The sequence below is a fragment of the Prionailurus viverrinus genome, chromosome B3, assembly GCF_022837055.1.
Source record: "Prionailurus viverrinus isolate Anna chromosome B3, UM_Priviv_1.0, whole genome shotgun sequence".
Lineage (NCBI taxonomy): Eukaryota > Metazoa > Chordata > Mammalia > Carnivora > Felidae > Prionailurus > Prionailurus viverrinus.
In genome coordinates this window covers 57,573,585-57,596,827 of record NC_062566.1, presented here as the reverse complement: position 1 = coordinate 57,596,827, position 23,243 = coordinate 57,573,585, and the positions used below count along the sequence as shown (strand labels likewise).

At 43.9% G+C, this 23,243-nt stretch overlaps 1 protein-coding gene across 5 annotated transcripts in view; it reads right to left on the bottom strand.

Annotated features, from left to right (window-relative positions):
• Positions 1 to 23,243, bottom strand: part of INO80 (INO80 complex ATPase subunit) — a 146,101-nt gene that overhangs the window by 4,083 nt on the left and 118,775 nt on the right. For 2 of the 5 annotated variants that reach the window (XM_047862367.1, XM_047862370.1), the window contains exons 29-36: positions 21,544 to 21,616; positions 13,648 to 13,806; positions 12,929 to 13,031; positions 11,340 to 11,428; positions 8,768 to 8,923; positions 8,316 to 8,475; positions 7,458 to 7,673; positions 5,332 to 5,545 (exon numbers count right to left, since the gene is read on the bottom strand). In XM_047862367.1, coding sequence (XP_047718323.1) covers positions 5,332 to 5,545; positions 7,458 to 7,673; positions 8,316 to 8,475; positions 8,768 to 8,923; positions 11,340 to 11,428; positions 12,929 to 13,031; positions 13,648 to 13,806; positions 21,544 to 21,616 — 1,170 coding nt within the window. Of the gene's footprint in view, positions 1 to 2,095; positions 2,343 to 3,970; positions 5,546 to 7,457; positions 7,674 to 8,315; positions 8,476 to 8,767; positions 8,924 to 11,339; positions 11,429 to 12,928; positions 13,032 to 13,647; positions 13,807 to 21,543; positions 21,617 to 23,243 lie in introns of those variants that run through there. The other 3 variants (XM_047862371.1, XM_047862369.1, XM_047862372.1) reach the window with 3 other exon arrangements.

Genomic DNA, 23,243 nt, shown 5'->3' with positions numbered 1-23,243 from the left:
TGCATGCTCTACTGACTGAGCCAGCCAGGCACCCCCAAGGTGGCAGTTTCAGAGAGGAAAGGGGAACCACCAAGTCTGTGGACCGGAAGCAAAGTAGAAATGGGAACACAGGAAGAGGCTGGAAGCCTGGTGATTAGTGAGACATCCAGCCCTTAACACCCAGGAAGTGGGCCTCAGGCATGTCCTCTCTCCTCCCTTTTCCTTCCACCATTTATACCCATCCCTGGTGACTGTCACCTGAGACTGGCATCTCCATAGCACTATTTGGCCCAGATGCTTGCGGGGTGACAAATGGGTGGGTCGTTCCCATGAGGGCTGAAATAGCCCAAGCTCCTGCCACCCCAGTCCTCAGGAACCTCCACATAGGGGTCTTTCTGATCACCATTTGCCACCATAGATAGAGCAAGTGCCCATGCGCACAGTTTCAAGGCAGCCAGAGGCCCTGAGTTTTCTGCAACAGACTCTCCCTCCACACACGTGTCCCATCTAAGTTGTCTAAACGAGCATTGTGAAGATGCTCGTGGGCAGCCAGCACTGACCACAGCTGCCTCCCAAATCACACGGCTTCACCACAAGCCAGGGGTCTGGTCTCTAAGAAGCTTGGGGGAGCGGCCAAATTTCCCCACACCCTTGAGAAGGGTTTAGCAATGAGCTAAGAAAGCTAACTGACCCTGAGGAGTCTGGTGGCCATGACAAGAAAGGCAGCAGAAAGTGAGCCTAGGGATCACAGACACACCAGTAGCTGCCAGCAACTAAAGAGGCTACATCTTGGGGCGCCTGGGTGGCTCAGTCGGTTAAGCGACCAACTTCGGCTCAGGTCATGAGCTCACGGCTTGTGGGTTCGAGCCCTGCCTCGGACTCTGTGCTGACAGCTTCGAGTCTGGAGGCTGCTTCGGATTCTTTGTCTCCCTCTCTCTCTGCCCCTCCCCTACTCGCATTCTGTCTTTCTCTCTCTCTCAAAAATAAATATTAAAAAAATTTTTGTTTTTTAAATAAAGAGGCTACCTCTGGCTGGAAGCCACACCAGACAGAGGAAGAGCAGCAGATGAGACCTCTCATACCTAACATGTTTAACAGAGGTGCTACCTAGAGGGGAAGTGTGTTAGAGAAGATCATGAATTAACAGTTAAAAAAATACAAAACACTGGAGAAAACGCATATGAGACTGAATTTTCCTGGAAATATTAGGATTTCATTTTCTGTCATTAGGTGGATGAGGCGGAATAAGAGAAAAACAAAGCTGTTATTTCCTTCACAAGGTTTCCTGGCTGGGGTGGCAACACACAGAGGTGGCTTACTTGGGACTGGCAGAGGTGGAACGTGCTCTAAGGCCCGTTATTCCAGGTGTGGTCCAAGGACTGGCAGCATGGCCATCACCTGGGATGTAGTAGAAATGCAGTCGACTGTAGGTCTCATCTTGGACTTTCTAAAACTCAATCTGCATTTCAAGATCCCAAGGTGATTCATGCATATTAAGTTTGAGGAAAAACTGCCTTAAGGGATGATCCAGGTTTCAAATCCTTTTCTTTCCCTAATAGTTGAACTCCACACTGTACTGGTTAATTTGGGTGGCCATGCTGCTTTACTCCTCACTCACAGCAGCCCTTGAGGCACATCTGGGATCTCTAAAACTTTGAGACCCGCTAAAACCTACTATCTCACCTCAGCTTCCTGTTTGGCATTGACAGGAGCTAAAGAGATCTCTAATAACAGATGGTCTGCTGCAAGGGGCACAGGTGAGGGCATGTGGACTGTACTTGCAAGCCAGCATGGCTTTCTGATGGAACATGCTGCCAGACATCAGGGCAAGGCTGTGAAGAACCCCGCTCACTGCTCAGTCGGCATTGCCCTGCCTCCTGCCCAGCCCAACCTCAGGACCACAGACACAAACAAGCCTTGGGTATGTCTCCAGAGTCCTGGGTGCCTCAACAAGTCCCTACACACAGAAACAGGGATAGTAAGCCACTGCACACCCTCCATTTCCAGGGCTGTTCATACAGACTCATGGTCTTAAAATTCACTCACCTGGGGTCCTCAGAGCTGGCTCATGTGGCAAAGTGACCTCGGCCAAAGAGACAGCCCTCACTGTGATCCACACCAGATCTGGACTCTAGGGCCTGGGCTTCTAGGCTTCCTGAGGGATGCTTCTTTTAGCAGGCAAGAGCCCTCCCCCAGCCTTTTTCCATTTTAGGGTACTGGCTCCCTGGGTTCCTGAGAGCTGGGCTCTCTCACATGGAAGATGTACAAGTCTTCAGAAAGTGGGTAGACAGAGCATGAGTCATAACTTGGGGACTGGTTAATGAGCTTGGAGTCTTCACTTTTTAGGTTCCAGTTTCATCCATCTATCCTCAGGGAAGGGAGAGACAGGTGAGGAGGAACATTAGGGCTGTGAGTGTTTCTCATTATGAAATGTTAGCTGTGTTTCTTTAGGGACTGGATTAAAAATGGGTGAAAGGGGAGTATGGCAGCATGTTTGGGAATCGAGAAGATTAGAGGTCTCTAATCCAAATCTTACATGTTTTTTCAGGCAAGGGCAACTAGCCTACCACATCTGGAAGAAGCTGTGAGAGAATCTGAGTTGTTATGTCTCCAGAGAGGTGGCCACTGCCAACCTTGGCAAGGCTCCAGCAGGAATGTCATTGGGGGCCTTGCTGAGAACTGGAGAGGACCATCCTAGTGGGCTTGCTGACCAGAAGCCACAGCGGTGACAACAAGAGACCACCGGTTAATTGGGAAACTGATGCTGGTTTGTTCTGTGTGAAGCATTGGTCAAAGTTACCAGCAGGGAAAACAAGAGGGAGCATACACAACAGTGCTACTTGAGATCAACAAAACGAAAAGGCTGATCCAGTAACTGGGTAAGCAGCAGCTGCTCAGTACCCAGCCCTCTGCGATCAAGGGTGTGCAGGGTGAGCCAAGGCTCGGGAGGCCACACGGCCAGCACACTTGGGAACAGCACGAGCCCTACTCAGAGGTGATGCAAGAGCATATCAGTGTTTTAGCTCAGTCAGAGAAACACCAACTGCCAGTCGAGGCTGGGAACTTGCTCTTTTACCAACTGATGAGAGAAGTAAGTTTTCAAAGCCTGGATGTCTTTGGAATCACTGAAACATATTTCACTCTATTTTCTTTCATGATTCTTACAAACACGGCTAACTCTGAGAACATGGGAATTCCATTCACAGTTTGTCAGTATTCAGTCTGTTAGTATTTCTGCTAACAGATCTATAGATTGTGTACTGGAACTGCCAATGGGCTGGTTTCTGGGGTTTATATACGTATTTTTGTACACATGCCACAGTTTTGGATATTGGGACCATAAACTTGTTCCTATTAGCTGGATATTTTACACATTACACACTGCCAGGATCATCTCTCACTTGCGGTTTTTGGAACAAGAACCTGTCGGTATTAAGATTGCCACCACGAAACTACCTGATGGTGGACCAGGCCAAGCTGTCCACACCTGAGTCTTAAGAGTCTAGGTCCTGAGTCATAATGAGTTCACCCTCCAAGGGCCTCAGCATGCCAGGCACTGGTCAAGCCTCCTCTCTGATGGCTGGAGGCAAATTCCTAAGCCTGATTAAAAATGCCACTGGTGATGGGGCACCTGGGTGGCTCAGTCGGTTGAGCGTCCGACTTCAGCTCAGGTCATGATCTCACGGTTTGTGGGTTCAAGCCCTGCATCAGGCTCTGTACTGACAGCTCAGAGCCTGGAGCCTGCTTCGGATTCTGTGTCTCCTTCTCTCTCTGCCCCTCCCCCACTTGTGCTCTGTTTCTCAAAAATAAATATATGTAAAAAAAAATTTTTTTTTAAATTGTCCCAATGACAACCTGTCCTCTCCAACCACAGGAAGGATGTTGGGGCTCTGTGTCCCCTTTACCCAGTCACATTCCTCTAAGAACCCTACTGTGCCCCGAGGCAGCTGCAAAGACCACAGACATCCTGATTTACATAAAATTATCTCACTCCATTTTATTTAAGATTTTTTTTCTCCAGTTAGTAAAAGAAAGATGTGTCTCTCTTTGTACATATATACAAGTTCAGTTATAAAAATAGACAGCACATTCAAAGAGAAAAAAGGCTTGGCATTTTTCTGATTCCCTCTAAATAGCTTCTGTACACAAGAGTCTGGGTTTGGTCAGGGGAATCTCAATGATTTAAATTAAATGATTCCCCTACCAACCCTACTCCAAAAAAAAGTTTTAAAAATCAATCTGTCTAAACTCAATTCCGCGATTTTCAGGTGTGCAAATTAGAGGCTGGCCCTCCCGGAAGCACCCGCTCCACCAGGGACATCAGGCTGGGGGCAGGCAGGAACACCTCCCATGCAAACACCACCCCTTTGCCTCTCTGGGGGGAAGCAAGCTCAGGCGGGTGGGGCTAGGGCCGGGAGGGTTGGTGCTGAGCTTTGCCCTTTCTCCATCCTTTCCACCTCACTCCTGCTGTCCCTTCCTTTCTCAGTGCAATACAGACAGTGCATACAGCCAAGCAGGGGGCTGAAGGGCAGGGGTGGGGAGACTGTGCATTCAGGAAGGGCAAGGGGAGTTGCAAGAGGGGCAGTGAGGATGTCCTGCTGATTGAGGTGGCTCCTGGTCTCTTTACTGGCTTCTGGGAGTCCTGGGGTGGAAGCTGCTGCTACAGTTGCTGGTGGGACCTGAAGGTTCTCTGGCGTGAACCATGCAGGACAGGGGAGGAAATGCTGGGAAAACAAGTGCCTCCGGCATGCCTCCTCTAGCCTCTGTCACCCTCACAAGCCACTACCTTCTCGCACTCAATGTTCTCTTCAGTGCTGACGCTCTGGCAAATGGGGTCTGGAGACATGGGGAGCTGCCCAAAGACTGAGGATGCCAGATACAGGATTTCCTCCCTTCTTGGCCCTACAGGAAATCACAGCCCTAAGAGTGGTCTCCACTATGGAAGGTTCTTCACAGCACTTGCACAGCTTTTGCAAGGGACACGGCCAGAGCCCAAGAGTGAATGGGGATGGAGACTGTGTGCCTGAGCATCTAAAGGGGATCTATGTCAGGCTCTTCCCCAGTGCGAGGTTTAAGACGTGGCTGTAAAGTCCATTTGAGATGCTGCAGGGCCGATCTCTGTCCTTGGGCCTTCTTCCTATAGGCCACCCCATAGCACTCCTCTTGAGACACAGGTGAGAAAAGTGCTCACACCAAGCACCTGCCTGTCCTTCCCTTGCTGCAACTGGTCATCTCTGCCCTCTGACCTGGGATGTAAGATGCTGCACTGGGCAAGCCATCCAAAGACCACTTGCGGGCCAGGACTCTAGCCCCTCGTTTGGTTGAAAGAAGCTAGGGGGTTCAGGTAGTTACCGTCCTCCAGAGGGGTTGGTGCCTTTGCCCTGTTTCCGGACCAGGGAATCTGGGGCTAGGCTGCTGGTCAAGTGGAGGCTCTTGGGAGTCCCGGGAACATTATTTCCTTTGCTTAAAGGGGAACTCAAGGGAGAAGAGGCGCTTGAAGGTCCAAAGTCAGCAAGGCCAGCAGGCCGAACAAGGGACGTCTGCAGAGGACTGCTGGCCGAGATTCCTGTGGGAATGGAGAAAGAGACAAGTAGTGTATAGGTAGCTGGCCTGTCTGAGCTGCCCTGGTGCCTGACCTTGGTTAGTCTGGGCTGGAGGTGAGGCTGTGGAGGACCCCTCTCCCTGCCACTCCTTGCCAACCTCTTCTTAGCACAACCTCTTACTTGCTTTCCTGTCAACTGTCTTTTCAGTAAGAGGGATGTGTTTTTAAGAGAAAAATGATACCTACCCAGCCTTCTCCACATCATCTCATCCACAAGGACAAGATGTCTCCTTGGTGCTCAAGGACGCAGCACACATTACACAATTCGGGCAAACCAAGGCTACAGGATGGTATGTAACTTCCTAGGTGCTAATGTATTCTCTTACACATTCCTTCTTCCTTCTTGGGACACCGCTTGTGAATAGCTACTTCTTTCTTAACTTCACAAGATGTCCTCTACTCCCCCAAGACTTGCAGTTTCAAGGACCCAGTTGAAACTGCTCCTCTTGAGTGATGGTTCCGTGGGTGACAACTCTTTTTCCTTCATATGAGCCAAATCCACTTACACCTGATAACACAGTATCTAATATGTGTCAATTGTTTCTTGTGGACTCATTTTACTTTCCTAAAAAAGCGTATTAAGCACTCGGTGGGCAGACGGCTGTCTCTTCCTATCCACAGTGGAGCTGCAGGAGATCTGTGAATCAGTCCATTCCCAGTTACCAAGCACTGTTGTTTTTCTTGTGAACTCTACCCCTGCTGCCTCATTTACCCCTCCTGCCTCTTCTCAGACCAGGTCTCCAGAAGGAAGTCTGATGGGTGTTATGCTCTGCCCATCTGTGGGTGAGACAGCCTGCCATGGCAGCCTTGGCTGCTGGTATGACTGTTGTTTTTCAAGGATGTGATGAGCTGGCAAAAGGTTAAGAAATGCTGGACTAGCCTATTATACTTCATATTTGTTGAATGAAGAAAATACGTGAAAGCAGAGATTCCTGCAGGAGGAGGAAGTGGGGGAGGGCAGCTAACACTCACTAATAAGCTAATGCCCGTAGCTGCTACAACAACACTATCAGCTAAACATGAAGCCTAGGTTGTGACTGGGGAGAGAGGTCAAGCAGTCAGTCATAGATGTCCTACCAGCTGTGGTTATAATCATCCTCCACGTGTCATGCTCACCACAGCCACTTTCTTTCTCACTCTTTCCAGAGCCCCTCATCACACACTTCATAAGCCCATCCCCACCAGGTCTTGCCCTGTTTTTCCACTCTTGACTGCTACTGCTCCTCTTAAGCACAGCCTGACTGACCTGCTTTGTGACCCCTGATAGGCCCAAATCTTTGTCATCCTTCTTTCTGAATTACAGATTGGCAACTTCATATTCAGGCCCATGGCTCCTCCTTTTTCCGGGCTACAACTACAATGAAGGCCTCCCCTCTTTTGTCACTCAGTACAAGCATACTGCTGTGCACTGCTGTTTAAATGTATTCCATGGAAAACTTCCCTTCTCACTTCTACCGTAGACTCCAGAGTGGGGTCCATGCACACGAAGCACGAGTGATGGAGCATACATACTTAGGTAAATGTTAACTATGCTAGCCTGGACTACTGAAACGTGAAATGCTGGTCTTGGGGAAAAAAATGAGTTCTCAAAGCAGGAAGAATTCTGATGGTTTAAAATTGTATAGTCCAGAAATACAACTCTCTCCTTTCATAGTTACTTCCACTTCAAAGGTGAAACTGTACTAAGTCACAAGGGCAAGGGGAGAGTTAGGACTGCTCAGTGCAGAAGCAGAACCCAAGGTGGCCTTTGGGAAGGAGCTTTCTGGCCTGGGAGTGCCCTACCTGCTCTCCCAACAGAATGCTTAATAGACCCTCCAGACTGGCCCTCACCAGAATGGAGCCTGCAGCTCACCCTTGCCCCCTGAGGCCTCCGCACCTTTAGACACGTTGTACCCGTATGCAGCATAGGCAGCTGCGGACGCTGCCGCAGCCCCTGCTTTGGCTCCTGCCATAGCGGCAGCACTGCCTGCAGTGGACTTCCGGCTCCGGCCTTTCCCTGCTCCTTTGGCTGTGCTTCCTGAACCTTTGGGGCGGCCTCGGCTTCGCGCTGAGTGACCACGTCCTGCGGCTGGCATTTCCTGAATGGAAATTCCTGTGGGAACAAATGGACCAAGAGGTAAAAAAGTCAACATGTGATGTTAACAGAATTTTCCCCTAACAGGGAGGGCTGGCTCTTAGGGTATCTCAGGACTTCCAGGGAGGTCTCTGTCCCCATTTAGTGGCTGGGCCAAGGAGTCACAGAGTTAGTAAGAATTCTAAACAGCTAAAACTAGTTCATTACTAAATGAACCTCAGGGGCGTGCTCTCTGTGATTCATGTGCACACCTCAACATGCTCCTGCCCTGGAGAGTCAACTTTTACTCCCAAGATTTAAATCTAGAACTCCTCGAGAAACAGCAACAACACTGGGCCCCACAGAACCAACACTGGAAAGGCCCAGAAAAGCAAACTTTAATTAAAAACTAACAAAAATGAAGGTGAAATATGAAAGATAGGGCTGACTAGAAAACAAACAAGTCTGAAATCTTTATCAAGTTCTTTCTCACTTTCAGTTGACAGGGCTACTGAAAGAATGAGCCTGTAAGTTTTTGTTTTTACTCCACTTGACTCTTCTTTACACAGTAGAAAATGCCATGATCTCAGACAGAACTGGGACTTTGGCCAGCACCAAACCAATGCTTCTCCTGAGGCAGAGGACCAGGCCCAAGCTATATAAGACAGCAGGATCACTCACCATTCACGGTGTCTGAAACGGAGCCCGTTATGGAAGCGGGAGAGTTGGTAGCTCGAGACTGGGGGGCTGAAGAGGCTGGGTCATCCACGATCACCAGCATATCACTGCTGCTCTCATCGGGGGGGATAGAGCCAGTGTGCAGTTCACTGCTGATGGAGATCTGGAGGAAGAAGGATCAAGATCACCACCATTCCTGGTACCCACAGCCCATGGCCCTTGTACCCACGTGAGGATGTGATTCTTAGGCTATTTCTCTCCTTCCTGGCTTCACTCCAGAGGGTGAAATCCCCTGCCTTGGCTCCAGAGAAGCCAGCTTGTCCTCATTTCCTTTCCTCCTTACGGATTCCATGTACAGCCCCCTTCCCCAAGGCAGGAGAACTCCAGGAGAAGCAAAGGCTACAATGTCAGGATGCAGTCTCTACTGCTGTGAAGGCATCTAAAAGGAGCCTCACCTCACTGAAAGGGCTGGGCATGGCCGAGTCCACACTAATGAAGGAGTCGTCCCCGTCAGCAGAAAGGTTGGAGTTATCAGCCGAGGGAACAAATGGAATTACTAGGTTCACACCCTCTTTTCTCCTTTTCCCATCCAATTCATCTTCCTTTTTCTTCTGGGAACACACAAATGAAGAAATATGGAAAAAGCATGAAGACAGGCATCAAAAAGAAAAGCTGAGTTGGAAAAGAAAGTGAGGATAGAAACCTCTCTGTAAACTTCCAGGTTTTGTTTTTTGTTTTCAATTAGCATACTTTTAAGGAAAGAAAAAACTCCTATGGAAGGAGGAAAGAACAGCTCAAGAAGAGTTTATGTATATTCTACCCCAATAATACGGAGTTGAGACGTAGGCCAGTCACACTGAATCAGAGCCGCACTAAGCCTCACCCATGGTCAGCTTCCGGCATGTCCAAGCTGTAGCACTTAGAGGGGTTGAACAGATTCAGTCCTACAAGAGGGAGGCCAGTGCCTTTAGTGTATTTTCTGCACATCTGTTTTTACTCTGCCTTCTTTTTAAATATGCATAAGGAGAATGAAAGTTATCATATCCAAGAAACTGTTTTTTTTTTTTGTCATTTTCTCAGTTTACATGTAATTGCTTATGGGTTGAGCTACATTAAGCAGTTCTAGAACCAAGTTCGGTAGGGTGCTGTCACAGATTAGGGACCTGAAATCATTGAATGTGCTTGGAAAATTCTGGAATCACATTCACCCACTGCATCTAACTACATTCGTATCTACATCTATATTAGGGTTAATGTCATTGCGTAGTTTATACTACCACTGGGGGTTTATCTGAAACTTCTGTGCTCAGAGTGGGGATGGCTTCTGATGCAAACTCAGAAAACCCTACAATCTCTTATATTAGAAAGCCACTTTTTCTTCTTTGATGTTGTTTCTGAATGTTAAAGCTATTTAAATTCTAAACAGTAGTAAGTAATGGGTTAGAGATTTGAGAGTGGAGTCATACATAGTTCTTGGATTTTTCAACTTTGTAAATACAGTGAATACTATGTTTAGTGAGCACTTTCTAACCTTCAGGTTAGAAATAGTTTTGCTTAGGGGTGCCTGGGTAGCTCAATCAGTTAAGCGTCCTACTTTGGCTCAGGCCATGATCTCGCAGTTCATGAGTTCAAGCCCTGCATCAGGCTCTGTGCTGACAGCTCAGATTCTATGTCTCCCTTTCTCTCTCTGCCCCTCCCCTGCTCATGCTCTGTCTCTCTCTCTCAAAAATGAATAAACTTAAAAAAATTTTTTTAAATAAAAAAAATAGTTCTGCTTAGCAGAAGGTACAACTGAGGGTATAGATTTTACAAAAGAAGGAAAAGGGACCTAAGGCCCAATACAAGCTTGGATAAGGGGAAGAAGTCAACCTCCACTTAAGACAGAACGAATTTAAACATGTGGCCAGACAATATGCTTCAGACAAACCAAACAGTTCAGGGAAATGAAGCATGGACAACTGTTGGACTTGAGGGCCCAGAGCTATCAAGATGTCTGAAGCTCATGACAGCTATCTTGCTCAAGACAAGGGGCTCAACAAGGGCTGATGAAGGGCTTACCCAATGGTAAATTGGCTAGAAAAAATTAGGAAGCACTTTCTGGAAGGTAGCAAAGTGGTTCCGAACCAACAATCCTTGGCCTAACTCTGGGAACCTAGTCAGAACCAATGGGCTGACTCCTGCAACTAGAATAAATCCTGAAAGCCTCACTTTGATTTACTTGTCAATAAAGACCAGGAATAAAGATCACTGAAACAGGGGCACCTGGGTGGCTCAGTTGGTTAAGCATCTGATTTTGGCTCAGGTAATGATCTCATGGTTCATGAGTCTGAGCCCCACAGACAGCTTGCTGCTGTTAGCCTGCTAGTGCAGAGCCCACTTCATATTCTCTGCCCCTGCCCCACTTATGCTCTCTCAAAAAATAAATAAAATATTAAGAAAAAAAAGATCACTGAAATAATATTCTGGTAGAAACAGCAAGATTGGGAGAAATGTAGGGGAACTACATCCCAGTTAGCAGCTAGCCTAGTGGACTCAAGTGGGAAATGTCAAAAGGGAGACAAAACACAGCCTGAATTTTTGGCATAAATTGGACAAAAAGAGATGAACAGACTGGGCAGTGATTTATTTTGCTAACAGTAGATGACATTGAATGGAACACTAGCAGAATTATGGTAGGATTGGACATAATGACATCTTAGGCCCTAAGATTCTATGGAATCTGATAATGTAAGATCGATCCATCTTACCCACATTTAGCCTTCTGCTCTGTAAGTCTCAACAAATGATTTCCATAATTACATGTGACCACAGAGACAGCAGGTCTGTGTAGGGGGTACTGGTCTAACAAGGCTTCATTTCTGTGGATCAAATGTCAATCAGCATAGAACTGTTGTTACTTATCACATATAGCTGCTGGAGCTGGATACCAACTAGTAACCAAGATGACAAGCCATGTACCCAAAGCCTTTTTGTAAGCACCACTCTGCCCCACACCGGTCCCTGTTGGCCACCTCAAACTTGAGATACCTTCTCTGCATACTTTTCCCGCTTGCGCTTGCGCTCTTTGACTCGGTTGGTTTCCTCCTGCTGCCGTTTCTCTTCTTGCCGCAGCCTCACTATCAAGAAAATTGTAAAGATCTGATGAAGTACCTGTGTTAACTGTAATCCTCATTCTCTGAAATTAAGGTGGCCATACCCCCTGATATTTGTGTTCCAGAGTATGACTTCTAAGACAGATAACTGGTGTTTTTTTTTAACTTGGAGAAGGAACAGAGTTCTTGGATTCTTAACAGTTTTTTGGGTTCCAACTACTATTTGGTTTCAATGTTGTGGGCCTTTCCTTGCCTTTCTTCTTTTTCTTTTCAGCCTTTTAAGATCTCTGCACTGTACAGATCAAGTACGGTTGGAGAGTACTGAAAGGTTTTTAGAAGGTGGTGGTAAATGTGAGCACTGTAAGAAAGGAACCTCATCATGCTTTCTTGTATGATGCTATGAAATACTCAGGGGCTCATAAGGTAATTCTGAAACCAATTGTTCTCCAAAGCCAGAGATACATGGAAGAAATGTTATAGAAGTATGGTTCTCAAACTTCTCCATGAAAACATTTCTTTGGTATATGCTAACTAATTTGGATGTAAATTAAAAAAAAAAAAAAAATTAAAAAAAAAATTTTAAATAGAACTACCCTGTGACTCAGCAATTGCACTATTAGTTATTTATTCAAAGGATACCAAAATGCTGATTTGAAGGGGCACATGCACCCCAATGTTCATAACAGCTCTATCAGTAATAGCTGAATTATGGAAAAAGCCTGTATGTATGTATACAGGTATACCTATATATGGTATACACACAATGGAATATTACTTGGCGATGAAAAAGAATGAAATATTGCCACTGGCAACCATGTGAATGTAAGTAGAGTGTATTTTGTTATGTAAAATAAGTCAGTCAGAAAAACAAGTATCATGATTTCACTCACGTTGAATTAAGAAACAAAACAGATGAACATATGGGAAGGAAGAAAAAATAAGGTAAAAACCAAAAGGGAGGGAAAACATAGGGTTTCTTAAACAGACTGAAATCTGAGGATTGTAGGAGTGGAGGTGGGGGGGATGGGCTAAATGGGTGATGGCCATTAAGGAGGGAATTTTTTGGGATGAGCACTGTTATATGTAAGTGATGAATCATTAAATTCTACTCCTGAAACCAACAGTATACCATATGTTAACTAAGTTGAATTTAAATCAAAAATAATATGAAGAAATAAATTCTCTTTCAGACATCAAACAAAAACAAAAACAAAAACATTTCTTTGGGCAGAACAGAGTAAATTCGTCACTGCTGAGGAGTCTAGGGATACAGCTTCCCTGATGTAAATGAATTCAAAGTCATATTACTTTTAAAATACATGCAAATTTTGCCTTCTACTCCATAACACATTCTTGTTTGGGTTTTAATACAAGTTATTAACATAAAAAATGTTTCTCCCCAAATACAGTCTTTGGCTTTGCTTACCCATGGCGCATAGCCAAGGGCCTCTACAATTTTCAGATATGTGGGGATAGAGAAACATCTTTTGCAGGGAGGAAAGAGCTTTAGTTTAGAGTACGTACATTTCTTCTCCAGTTCTTCATCATCTAGAAGAAGACTAACCACCTCTTTGGGTTTCAAGGTATCTGGTTTGAAGTTCCCACCAGAAATCACCATCCGCTGAATCTATACCAAAGCAGATTGAAACATCACTACCAGGCACCCATTCCCTTATGGCAAATATTCAGAAAGAAGGAAACATCTTTCTCAATCTGCTCCTCTGGCACTTAGATTCCCCATTTCCTCTCATTCATCTCACTGGATCATCCAGATTATTTGTCCAACACAAAGAACAATGAGAACTTCTTTTGCTTGGGACTGCTAATTGAGAGCTAGAAGATCCAATACTGAAATCAAGATTAAAAAAAAAAATACACAAACCCCAAATAATCATTTCTTTGGAAACTAACAAATCTGGCATACAAATTAGAGGCTGTCAAATCGGGAGTCCTATGATGAGAGCTCCTTCTTCCCCTGAATGTGAAAGTATGTGAAACACAAGGGCTATGACTGATGTCGCTGCCACATGAACAATAGCCCTATCTAGGCTGTAGAAGCCATTTAGATAGGAAAGGAATGAGGAATGAATAGCCAGAGCAGTACAGGCCCCGATTTTATTTTCTATTCAGAAGAAATTTTTGCCCCTTCGTGATGAACGAAAGGCAAGCATCTTAGCCCGGTAAATGTGGCTGGACTTTACAATTTCTTCACCAGTACAGTACTCCCTCTACCTTGTGCTTACCTCACTCTTCTCCTTGGCTCGCTGTAGAATGCGTTCTTCAATGGTGCCTTTACAGATGAGCCGGTACACAGTAACCTGTTTTGTCTGCCCCAAGCGGTGGGCCCTGTCCATGGCCTGTTGGTCCACAGTGGGGTTCCAGTCACTATCATAAAAAATCACCTGCACAGGCAGGACAAAAATACAGCAAAGACTGAGGCATTCTCACAGAAAAACCATGGATTCTGAGAGCAACCCAGTCACTCGTCATCTGCAATAGTTTGATGCCAGATTTTTTTCTATGATAGTAAGATGAGCCAATATCCACTCATAAAACCAAGCCATCCCTTCACTTGCCCGGGGCAAAATAGATACGCTCTAGCTTTTTTTTCAGGGTTTTCACATTTAAAAAAAGGGAACAGAGATACTATTAATAGTTAACCCTTAGTGCTTACCATTTGCCAGTCACTGTTCTAGGTGCTTTATGTGTGTTAACTCATTTAAATCCCATAATCACTATGACTTAGGTACTACTAAGACTCCCATTTTATAGGTGAAGAAACTGAGGCACATAGGAATTACAGAATTTATCCAAGATCACATAGCCTAAGTAAGTGGTAGGCCTGGGAGGTGAGGGATATGAAAGCCTTCTCTCTCTGGCGCAGCCCTGCCCCCCTTTTTTATAGTTTTTATTTAAGTAATCTCTAACCCCAACGTGGGGCTCAAACTCACAACCCTGAGATCAAGAGTCCCATGCTCTTCCGACTAAGCCAGCCAGATGCTCCTGAAAGCCTTCTTTTTAACACTAAGCTTACCATGGTAAGAAAGACAGGCATGGATTTCCTGGCATTCTCTAGCTCCTATTTCCTGTCCCTTGAATTCAGCAAAGAAATGTTTAAAAAAAGGGATCCCTGGCAGCTACTTTTAGTTTGCTAAACAACAAACACAAATGACAACAAAATGTACTCCCCTCTCCTCTATCCTATGAGTAACCCTACAATTAACAGACTCCTAAATTCTTAGCCCTGAGGCTACTATCGAATACAGGGGGCATCCTGAAAGAAAGCCAGTTCCAAATTATCCTTAGTCTCTCCCATGTGCCCTCATCTATATAGAAGCAAGTCACCAAATCTAGCCCCCTGCTTCTTGAGAAATGAACTAATCCTTTTTAGAGTTCACTGTCCCTATCATGCAATGGCCCTCACCACCTGTGCCTGGCTCACTGCGGCAGTCAGACCGGCAGGCTTTCTAGGGCTCAGTCTCTCTCTTCTTCAGTCTACTTTGGATACCACTGTAGGCCACTCTACCTCTGTGTCAGTTATGTGATAACACACCAAGTCCAAACTGCCCTCGATAGTCAGACCCTGCTATACCGAGCCAACTTCATCACCATTCTTTTCTGAAATAAACACGCTCCTTCCCTTTTGTCAGGTCTCTTCAGCATTACTCACTTATGTTTGTTTGCACCACTTTTTGCTCAAGTTGCTTTTCTGACCTGGAATCCCTCAGTTCTGAATTGGTCCTTTATAGGTTCAGTTCAAGTTTCCCACTGTCAGGAAGGCCTGATTTATTTCTTTCTTTCCTTTTTTTTAAAAGTAGGCTCCATGCCCAATGTGGGGCTTGAACTCACAACCCTGAGATCAAGAATCGCATGCTCTACTAAATAAGTCAGCCAGGCATCCTGGCCTCCCTGATTTCTCTTGCCTGTAACAATGTCCCTTTTTCCTATTTCTCATGGATTCCAAGTAGACATAATAATGGCTAAAATCTGTTCAGCACTTACAACATATCTGGCACTAGGGTGCATACATATTTCACTCAATTTTCACAAAAACCTGTATGTTTCCTTCATCTTATAAATCAGGAAGAGACTAGCCTGAGCTCACAGTCTTAACAGTCTGCTTCCACAACTTGCATTATTAAGAATACCTTGCATTGCCTATCCTGGTCCAAGTTCCCACTTATTTACTATTTTCCATGGGTAACCAATTATTTCATGTGTATTATGTAAAAAAATCTCCGTATCTAGGGGCACCTGGCTGGCTCAGTGGGTAGAACATCTGACTCTTGATCCCAGGGTCATGCGTTCAAGTCCCACGCTGGGTATGGAGCCTATTTAAAAAAACAAACAAAAAAAACTCCCTATCTAGTCTTACTGTAGAACAGATACCATCCATCACTGCCAAGTAGAATTCCACAAATACTAGTCAATGAATACTAGACTAATCTCTAAGGGGATTGATCAACACTAGATTAAGCCTAAAAATGTAAACTGAAGAGTGATTCACTCCAAATGAATTTATTTGTTCTCTTATTTAAAATACGAGGCAATTCTGCCATTCTCTGCAGAATTAAGACTTTGAGTGAAGATAGACAAAAGGCACTGGCATTTTCAAAGCTCTCGCTTATAATAATAAAACCTCCTGCGGCTCTTTCTTATGCTGCTCCTTTTGTCTGGGTTTTACATAAGGTATAATCCCGTAATTTTTAGCATTGAGAATCCTTGGGGAGAAACTACAAACCGTGTGCCAAAGAAAAAAAAAATCAGTGTGAAAACTTACTGTTAATCCATAGTGTCCACAGACCTAGGATTTCAAAGTGCACAATGCTTGCCATTTGTAAAGGAAGGAGCATAGCAAACCTGATCACAGGATATTTTAGAGATTCAATAGGATATGCAAAATTCTAGAAAATCTACTTTAAACTTTCAGAGAGAATAAGGAAGAGAAGACAGAGTTAAATGAAAAGGAGGACTCCAAGTGGACTCGGGGGAAACACTACTTGCCCAACATACCTAAAATATCTACATATGTGGAAAATGACAGCTGATGTCACATCCAAAAGATAATACTTTTAGTTAGTTACCTAAGCCTGAGGCAATGGTACAGCATCAATTCACAATGGGAAATTCAATCTTATGAATCATTTTATAGGTGCTCTCTTACACATTTACATTTTTTCCTAGAAGTCTCAGTGGCAACCAAACCTGATTCAACTTGTGTTTTTTTTTTTTAACTCATAAACAGTAAAAACATTAAAGCATGGGAGACAGGTCTGAAATTTAACTTCAAAACAACCCCTACACATTTAGTGGCTAATTATCATTTAAATAGGTTACAAGAGGTGGGGAATTTGGGAGGACAAGAATAAAGTTAAGATTCTGTTAAGAAAAATACCCAGGAAAAAAAGAGTATGAAGTATGTATAAGCTCTAAGGTTAGAACAAGAATGAGAGAACTAGGGGCGCCTGGGTGGCGCAGTCAGTTAAGCGTCCGACTTCAGCCAGGTCACGATCTCGCGGTCCGGGAGTTCGAGCCCCGCGTCAGGCTCTGGGCTGATGGCTCAGAGCCTGGAGCCTGTTTCCGTATCTGTGTCTCCCTCTCTCTCTGCCCCTCCCCTGTTCATGCTGTGTCTCTCTCTGTCCCAAAAATAAAAATAAATGTTGAAAAAAAAAAAGAAAAAAAAAGAATGAGAGAACTAAAAACAAAGCCAATAATATGGTTATTGTCTAACCTGACACTAAAATGAACACTGAATCAACCATGACATGAACTAGGGGTGATAGGGAGGGGTGCTGGGGGGGAGACAATACCCCCCAGAGTGGGAAAAAGATGACACCTATATTTGGTAATTAGGTTTATGGAGCTCAGTGAGACATTCCAGAGAAAAACAAACAATTAAAGGATAAGAACTAACTTAGCCAGGGAAAATTAAAGCAAGTCTATGCATGGCCACAAAGCATGACCCAGCAATGACTAAGGGGAAATACATTACTAGACAGCACCTTCACGAAGTTGTACACTCCAAGCTGGACAGGTATGGGGGAGGGGCAAGGTCAGAGCTGAGAGAGGGTGGAGGCACCTGGCTTTATAGGTCAATGACAGGGAGTTTCAGGGGATGATGGAGTGAAACAGAAAACAGGAAAAATCTGAGAGAAACAACTGGAAAAAGTTGGACCAACACTCGGAGGGTGAAACTCTGACCCAAGAGAATGGGAGGGCTGAAAGAAGTCCCATCTTGTCCCATGGGACATATAGGAATTCTCACACTGCTACCAAGGGAGAAAAGCTCCCCCTTCTCTCTCTACATGTGAGCCTTTAAAACAGGTCTTACACAGGAACAAAACAAATAGTACAGTTTATAACAACTCCTCACTAAAGAAAGTCAAATGTAAAGATACACCTACTTCAGAAAGAATACACGAAGAACATAGACAGTTAAGGGGCCATTAATCATATGCTAAAATCATGTTTTTACTAACAGAGTGGGCCAGAGTCCTACTGTTTACAAAAACATGTTTATATATGCATTCTCAATCATAAGACATTAAGTTTTTCCTGACATTTTAGGCTGACTAACCTCTTCCTTGTCCATAAATGGTTCTGGGGATCTTCCAAAGCTAAATAAATCTCAGGACAAAGGAAGAATGCCAGGCAAGCAGTTAACCTATTGTTTGTCTAATCACACACACACACACACACACACACACACACACACACACACACACACACACACCTTGACTGCTCCCAAAGCATAACTAGAAATTCATTTCAATCTTGTCTCATTTTACTGAGAAGTATTACAGGAGGTTCTAGTTTACAAGGGAGTCCCCAAGCCCTCCCCTCAAATTTAAATGTAAATTATTTTGGAAGTGGGAACTCAATATACAGAGCTTTTCTCTAGCTGCTAGGATGAAAAGAGAATTCCTACTTCTGCTCCTCTAGCTATGGGTTAGGCCTACTTTGGTTCTTTGAGGCCGGCAGGAGCTCCTTACCTCCACAGGGTAAAGTGTAAATACTGGAAGCATAATGCAGATCTCCCCGCTCAAATCTGCTTTGTTTTTTCTGACCATGCAAATAAAGAACTAGAAGAACTATTCCTTAAAAACCATAGAACAAACCTCAGATCGGCAGGCTGAGAAGGGAAATGCATTTTAATCACATGAACTTATACTAGACTTCCCAGGTGACCTCATCCAACGTCATGACCTTAAATATCATCTAGGATCTGATGATTTAAAAACTACATCTTTAGCCTCAATCTTTCTATTGAACTCCAGACCCTGCTGCCTGGGTGCCTTTGCCCCTTAATGTCTGTTAAGAATCTTGACCTGAATATACCCCAAACCAAACTCTTAATTTCCCCACTCAAACCTGTTCCTTCTCACCTTTCCCTTAATAAGTAATTGGTGTCTTCATCGTTCCAGTTGCCTAGGTCAAACCCCCTGGAGTTTTCCATGACACCTCCTATACATCCCACATCCAGTGTAAGAGCCAACCCCAATGGCTGTGCCTTCAAAATACATGCAGATTCCTATTATTTTTCCCCATCTCTACTGCTTTAATCCTTGTCCAAGTCATCATCATCTTGTGTCTAACTCCTAATTGAATTTCCTGCTTCTACCTTTCTCCCTATAGCTCTTCCTACCTCACTCCCCCAAAGTTGGGGGGACACACTTAAAACCCAAGCCAAATCCTGTTACCCCTCTGTTCAAATTCTCCCAGTGGCCTCCCATCTCAAAATTCTTACTACAGCCCACCGTGCCTTACAGGATCTGCTCCACAACACCCATCTCACAACCTCTCCTTCTTATTTGTCTGTCCCATCTACAAAGGGCCGCTTGCTATTGCCTAATCATGCCAAACACATTCTCACCTCAGGGCTTTGCACTTATCTCTTCTGCCTGGAATGCTCTTCTTTCTGCCAGATATATGCTTGGCTTGCTTCCTTACTTTCTTCAGATCTCAGTTCAAGTATCACCTTATCAGAGAAGCTATACCAGTGCATATAAAACAACCCCTGATCATGAAAGGGGTTTTGAAGAACAAACAGAAGTTTACCAGGTGGAAGATGAGGCGCTGAGGAAACAGTTCATGCAGCAGTGTGATACAGTATGGTATGTTTAGGAAACAAGTCAATCATTATTTCTGGAACATAAATTTTGGAAGGTGGAAGTATTGTAGCAATTAGACTGGAAAGGAAGATAAAAGCCACAAAATGAAGGGCCTTGTAAGCCACGTAAAGGAGTTTATCCTTTATCGTGTAGATGATGGAGATTCCCTCAAGAGTTCTAGGCAAAGGGAGTGGCATGACTAATCAAGAAGGGTATAAATAAACCAAGAGAATAAATATGGGGCTAAGGGCTGAGACTGGAGTCCAAAAGATCCACTAGGAGAAAGTGGTGACTCCTGCATTTACATTGAAGTATGACTAACCTGGGGCTGTATGGAATGCTTACAAGGTAGAGCAGAAAACCAAGGAGTAAAGAGAAAGCCAAATTTCTGCTATCTGATATGACACACATGAGCCACCACCTCAGAGAACCCATAAGAACACACCTACCACCATCGACAGCCTTCCTTTAGGAAAACTGAGGCTGATGATGTGCATATTAGATACAGCATCTACCCTACGAGGCTTTCAGTGGTCCTCTGGTCCTGGAGCCTTGTCCAAACTTGGTAAAATGGCTAAGGTTTACATGCCAAGGATGGTACAGTTGAATCCTATGGTTGATATTCTACTTAGTGTTGTTACAGAATCTGTTTTTCATTCTTGAGGCCAGGAAGTTTTACGGTATAATAGTTAATAAGGAGAAAGCAGACAGAGCCTAGGAATGGAGACTAGGAAACACAGGCTCTGCTTCTAGTTCTACTACTTATGAGTCTATTCAAGCCTCTTCCCCCACACACCTCATTTCCCCAGGACTCTCTAGGGTTTGCATCTTCCTTCTATTCCTGGGAATTTTCATGCTCTGTATTTCACAGAGAGGCATCACAGCCACATAAAATGACATTTTTATAGTCATGCCTTCTACAAAACAATTTCCCATTTATGCATTTTTATGTCTCAGGGTTACTGAAAGTGTTTTAAAATATGTTTGGGGGTGCCTGGATGGCTCAGTCAGTTAAGTGTCTGACTCCTGATTTTGGCTTAGGTCACGATCTCATAGTTCGTAAGATCAAGCCCCACGTCAGGCTCTGCGCTGATAGAAGAGAGTCTGCTTGGGATTCTCTCTCCTCTCTTTCTGGCCCTCCCCCATACTTGTACTCTCTCATTCTCAAAAAATAAATAAGTGAAAATTAAAAAAAATATATGTAGATATATATATATATTTGAATCCTGGGAATAATTCTGAGATTCAAAATGAATGCTCTTTTCCTTTTTATTTATTTATTTACATTTTATCTATTTTTGAGAGAGAATCAGAGCACAAGTTGGGGGAGGAGCAGAGAGAGAGGGAGACACAAAATTTGAAGCAGGCTCCAGGCTCTGAGCTGTCAGCACAGAGCCCGACGTGGGGCTCAAACTCAAAACGGTGAGATCATGACCTGAGCCAAAGTCGGATGCTCAACCAACTGAACTACCCAGGCGCCCCAATGCTTTTTTCCTTTTCAGTCACTGAAGTATTCTTCCAAAGAGACTGGATATGAAAGGATAGATAATTTGATACAATGTCTTTATTTTTTAAATTACCAATTTCATTGCTTTCCAACCCTCTTTTAAAGTTTGGGATACAAAAGTATGAGTTTTTCCCATGGTGGAATCAATGCATAAGAGTAACAAAACAATCATTTCTGATTTGCTGCTATAGTTTCTAAAACAATTTGGCTGGATTGACAGACTTTTTTTTTTTTTTTTACTCTGTTTATTCACTGATATACTCTAAGTGTTTAGGACAGTATTGGACACATAGTTGGCATTCACTAAATATTTGTTGAATGAATGTGTAAAAAATTTAAGAGAATGGAGAGAAAAGTCCAGAAGGAAAGCTAAAATGTCCTAGTTCTAGGCAAAATGCAACTGTCTTTTAACATAATGAGGCAAAGAAAAAGTGTGACACAAAGCAAAGAATAACACCAAGTGAACAACATATTTATAGTAGACAACCTGCTGTCTGATATATTGTGCTCTCGTTACTTACTGTATCTGCAGCAGTGAGATTGATACCCAGTCCTCCAGCTCGAGTGCTCAGCAGGAACACAAAGATGTCATTCCTGCAGAAAAGGGAAGAAGACAGGTTAAAAAGGAAAACTGAAAAAGAAAAATGGCATGTGACAAAAGACAGGGATTTCTGAATACAGACCAGTATCTAGGGCTAGAAAGGGTTACCTACGCCTGATGCCTGACCCACATTTCTTGACACATTGTATCAAGGTGCTCTAACATAAAAATCAAACCGAGGTTGTCATCTTCCAATCTGCAGATATACTTCTGCTGCCCACTAATAATGATAGGCAATATACTTATAAAGATGTAACAAATACAACAGACATACAAGTTATCATGGAAGTAGTCATGTAATAGTCGTGTTTTAAACAAGTCAAACCATTCCTAGTTCGTACAGAGGGGACAAATAAATCAACATTCCCTGGTGCTTCCCCAGAGAATCATGACTTCCAGTAATTTGGGAACTAATGATTTTAATTCCCAAAGCACTCACTTTCAGATGAATAAAGTCAGTCCCAGAAAAATGACCTGAGGTCAGGACTAAGACCCAGGTCACGCCTTCTCTGTATTAAGCTGAATTTATGATCGATCTATGAAGACAGACTAGAATTAAAGCACTTTTTAATGAATGGCAACATAGCCCTTACACAGAAATCATCAGATGTAGTTGCCTCAGTTTTTCTTTACATCCTTCATTCTTTTATTTTATTTTTCAAAGTGTTTATTTTTGAGACAGAGAGAGACAGAGCATGAACGGGGGAGGGTCAGAGAGAGAGGGAGGCACAGAATCCGAAGCAGGCTCCAGGCTCTGAGCTGTCAGCACAGAGTCCGACGCAGGGCTCGAACCCATGGACCATGAGATCATGACCTGAGCCGAAGCCGGACACTTAACCGACTGAGCCACCCAGGTGCCCCTCCTTCATCCTTTTAAAGAAACCCAGAATTACAAATAAACCAATAGGTGCCACTGTCACTCACGCAACAAATATTTACTGAATACCTTCTAGGACCAAGGACTGTGCCAGATCACAGTGAGCAGGCTTGGACTACAAGATTTATCTCTATAGGCACATACAATTAGGGGCTCAGTTTGAACCCAATTCTTGCATATATTTTAAGATTATCTTGCATTTTCATGTTCCTGCCATACGAAGTTATTTTCTAGAAAATTTCTGAGGGAAAAGGACGGCATTATACTGGTAAGCGAACTTTCCAGTCCTTCAAATCAAGCTGCTAATCCCTTTTCTTCATGACTAAAATGAAGAGTGCAACTAGAAATTCATTTATACCAAGTGTTATTCAAATCGCAGGTCACACCTATTACTGGTCATGAAATCAGTTTGGTGGATCGGACCACATTAAAGAAATAAAGGAACAGAACAGATTAAAAATATTGTAATATAGGGGTGCCTGGCTGGCTCAGTCTGAAGAGCAGATGACTCAAATTTCAGATATGGCATAGAGGTACTAAATTCCAACATAAAATGAATTTTTATTCTGTTGGTTCAAAAAAAAAAAAGCAAACAGTGATACCAGGATGTTCTCAAGGGCTCTTCTTTCTTGGTAAAGTCACTTAACTGCTGAAGGTCTGTTTCCTGGACTATAAAATGAGGATGCTCTGAATATAGGTGAAGTGACTAAGTGATGACATATCAACAGTAAACATGAGTATCA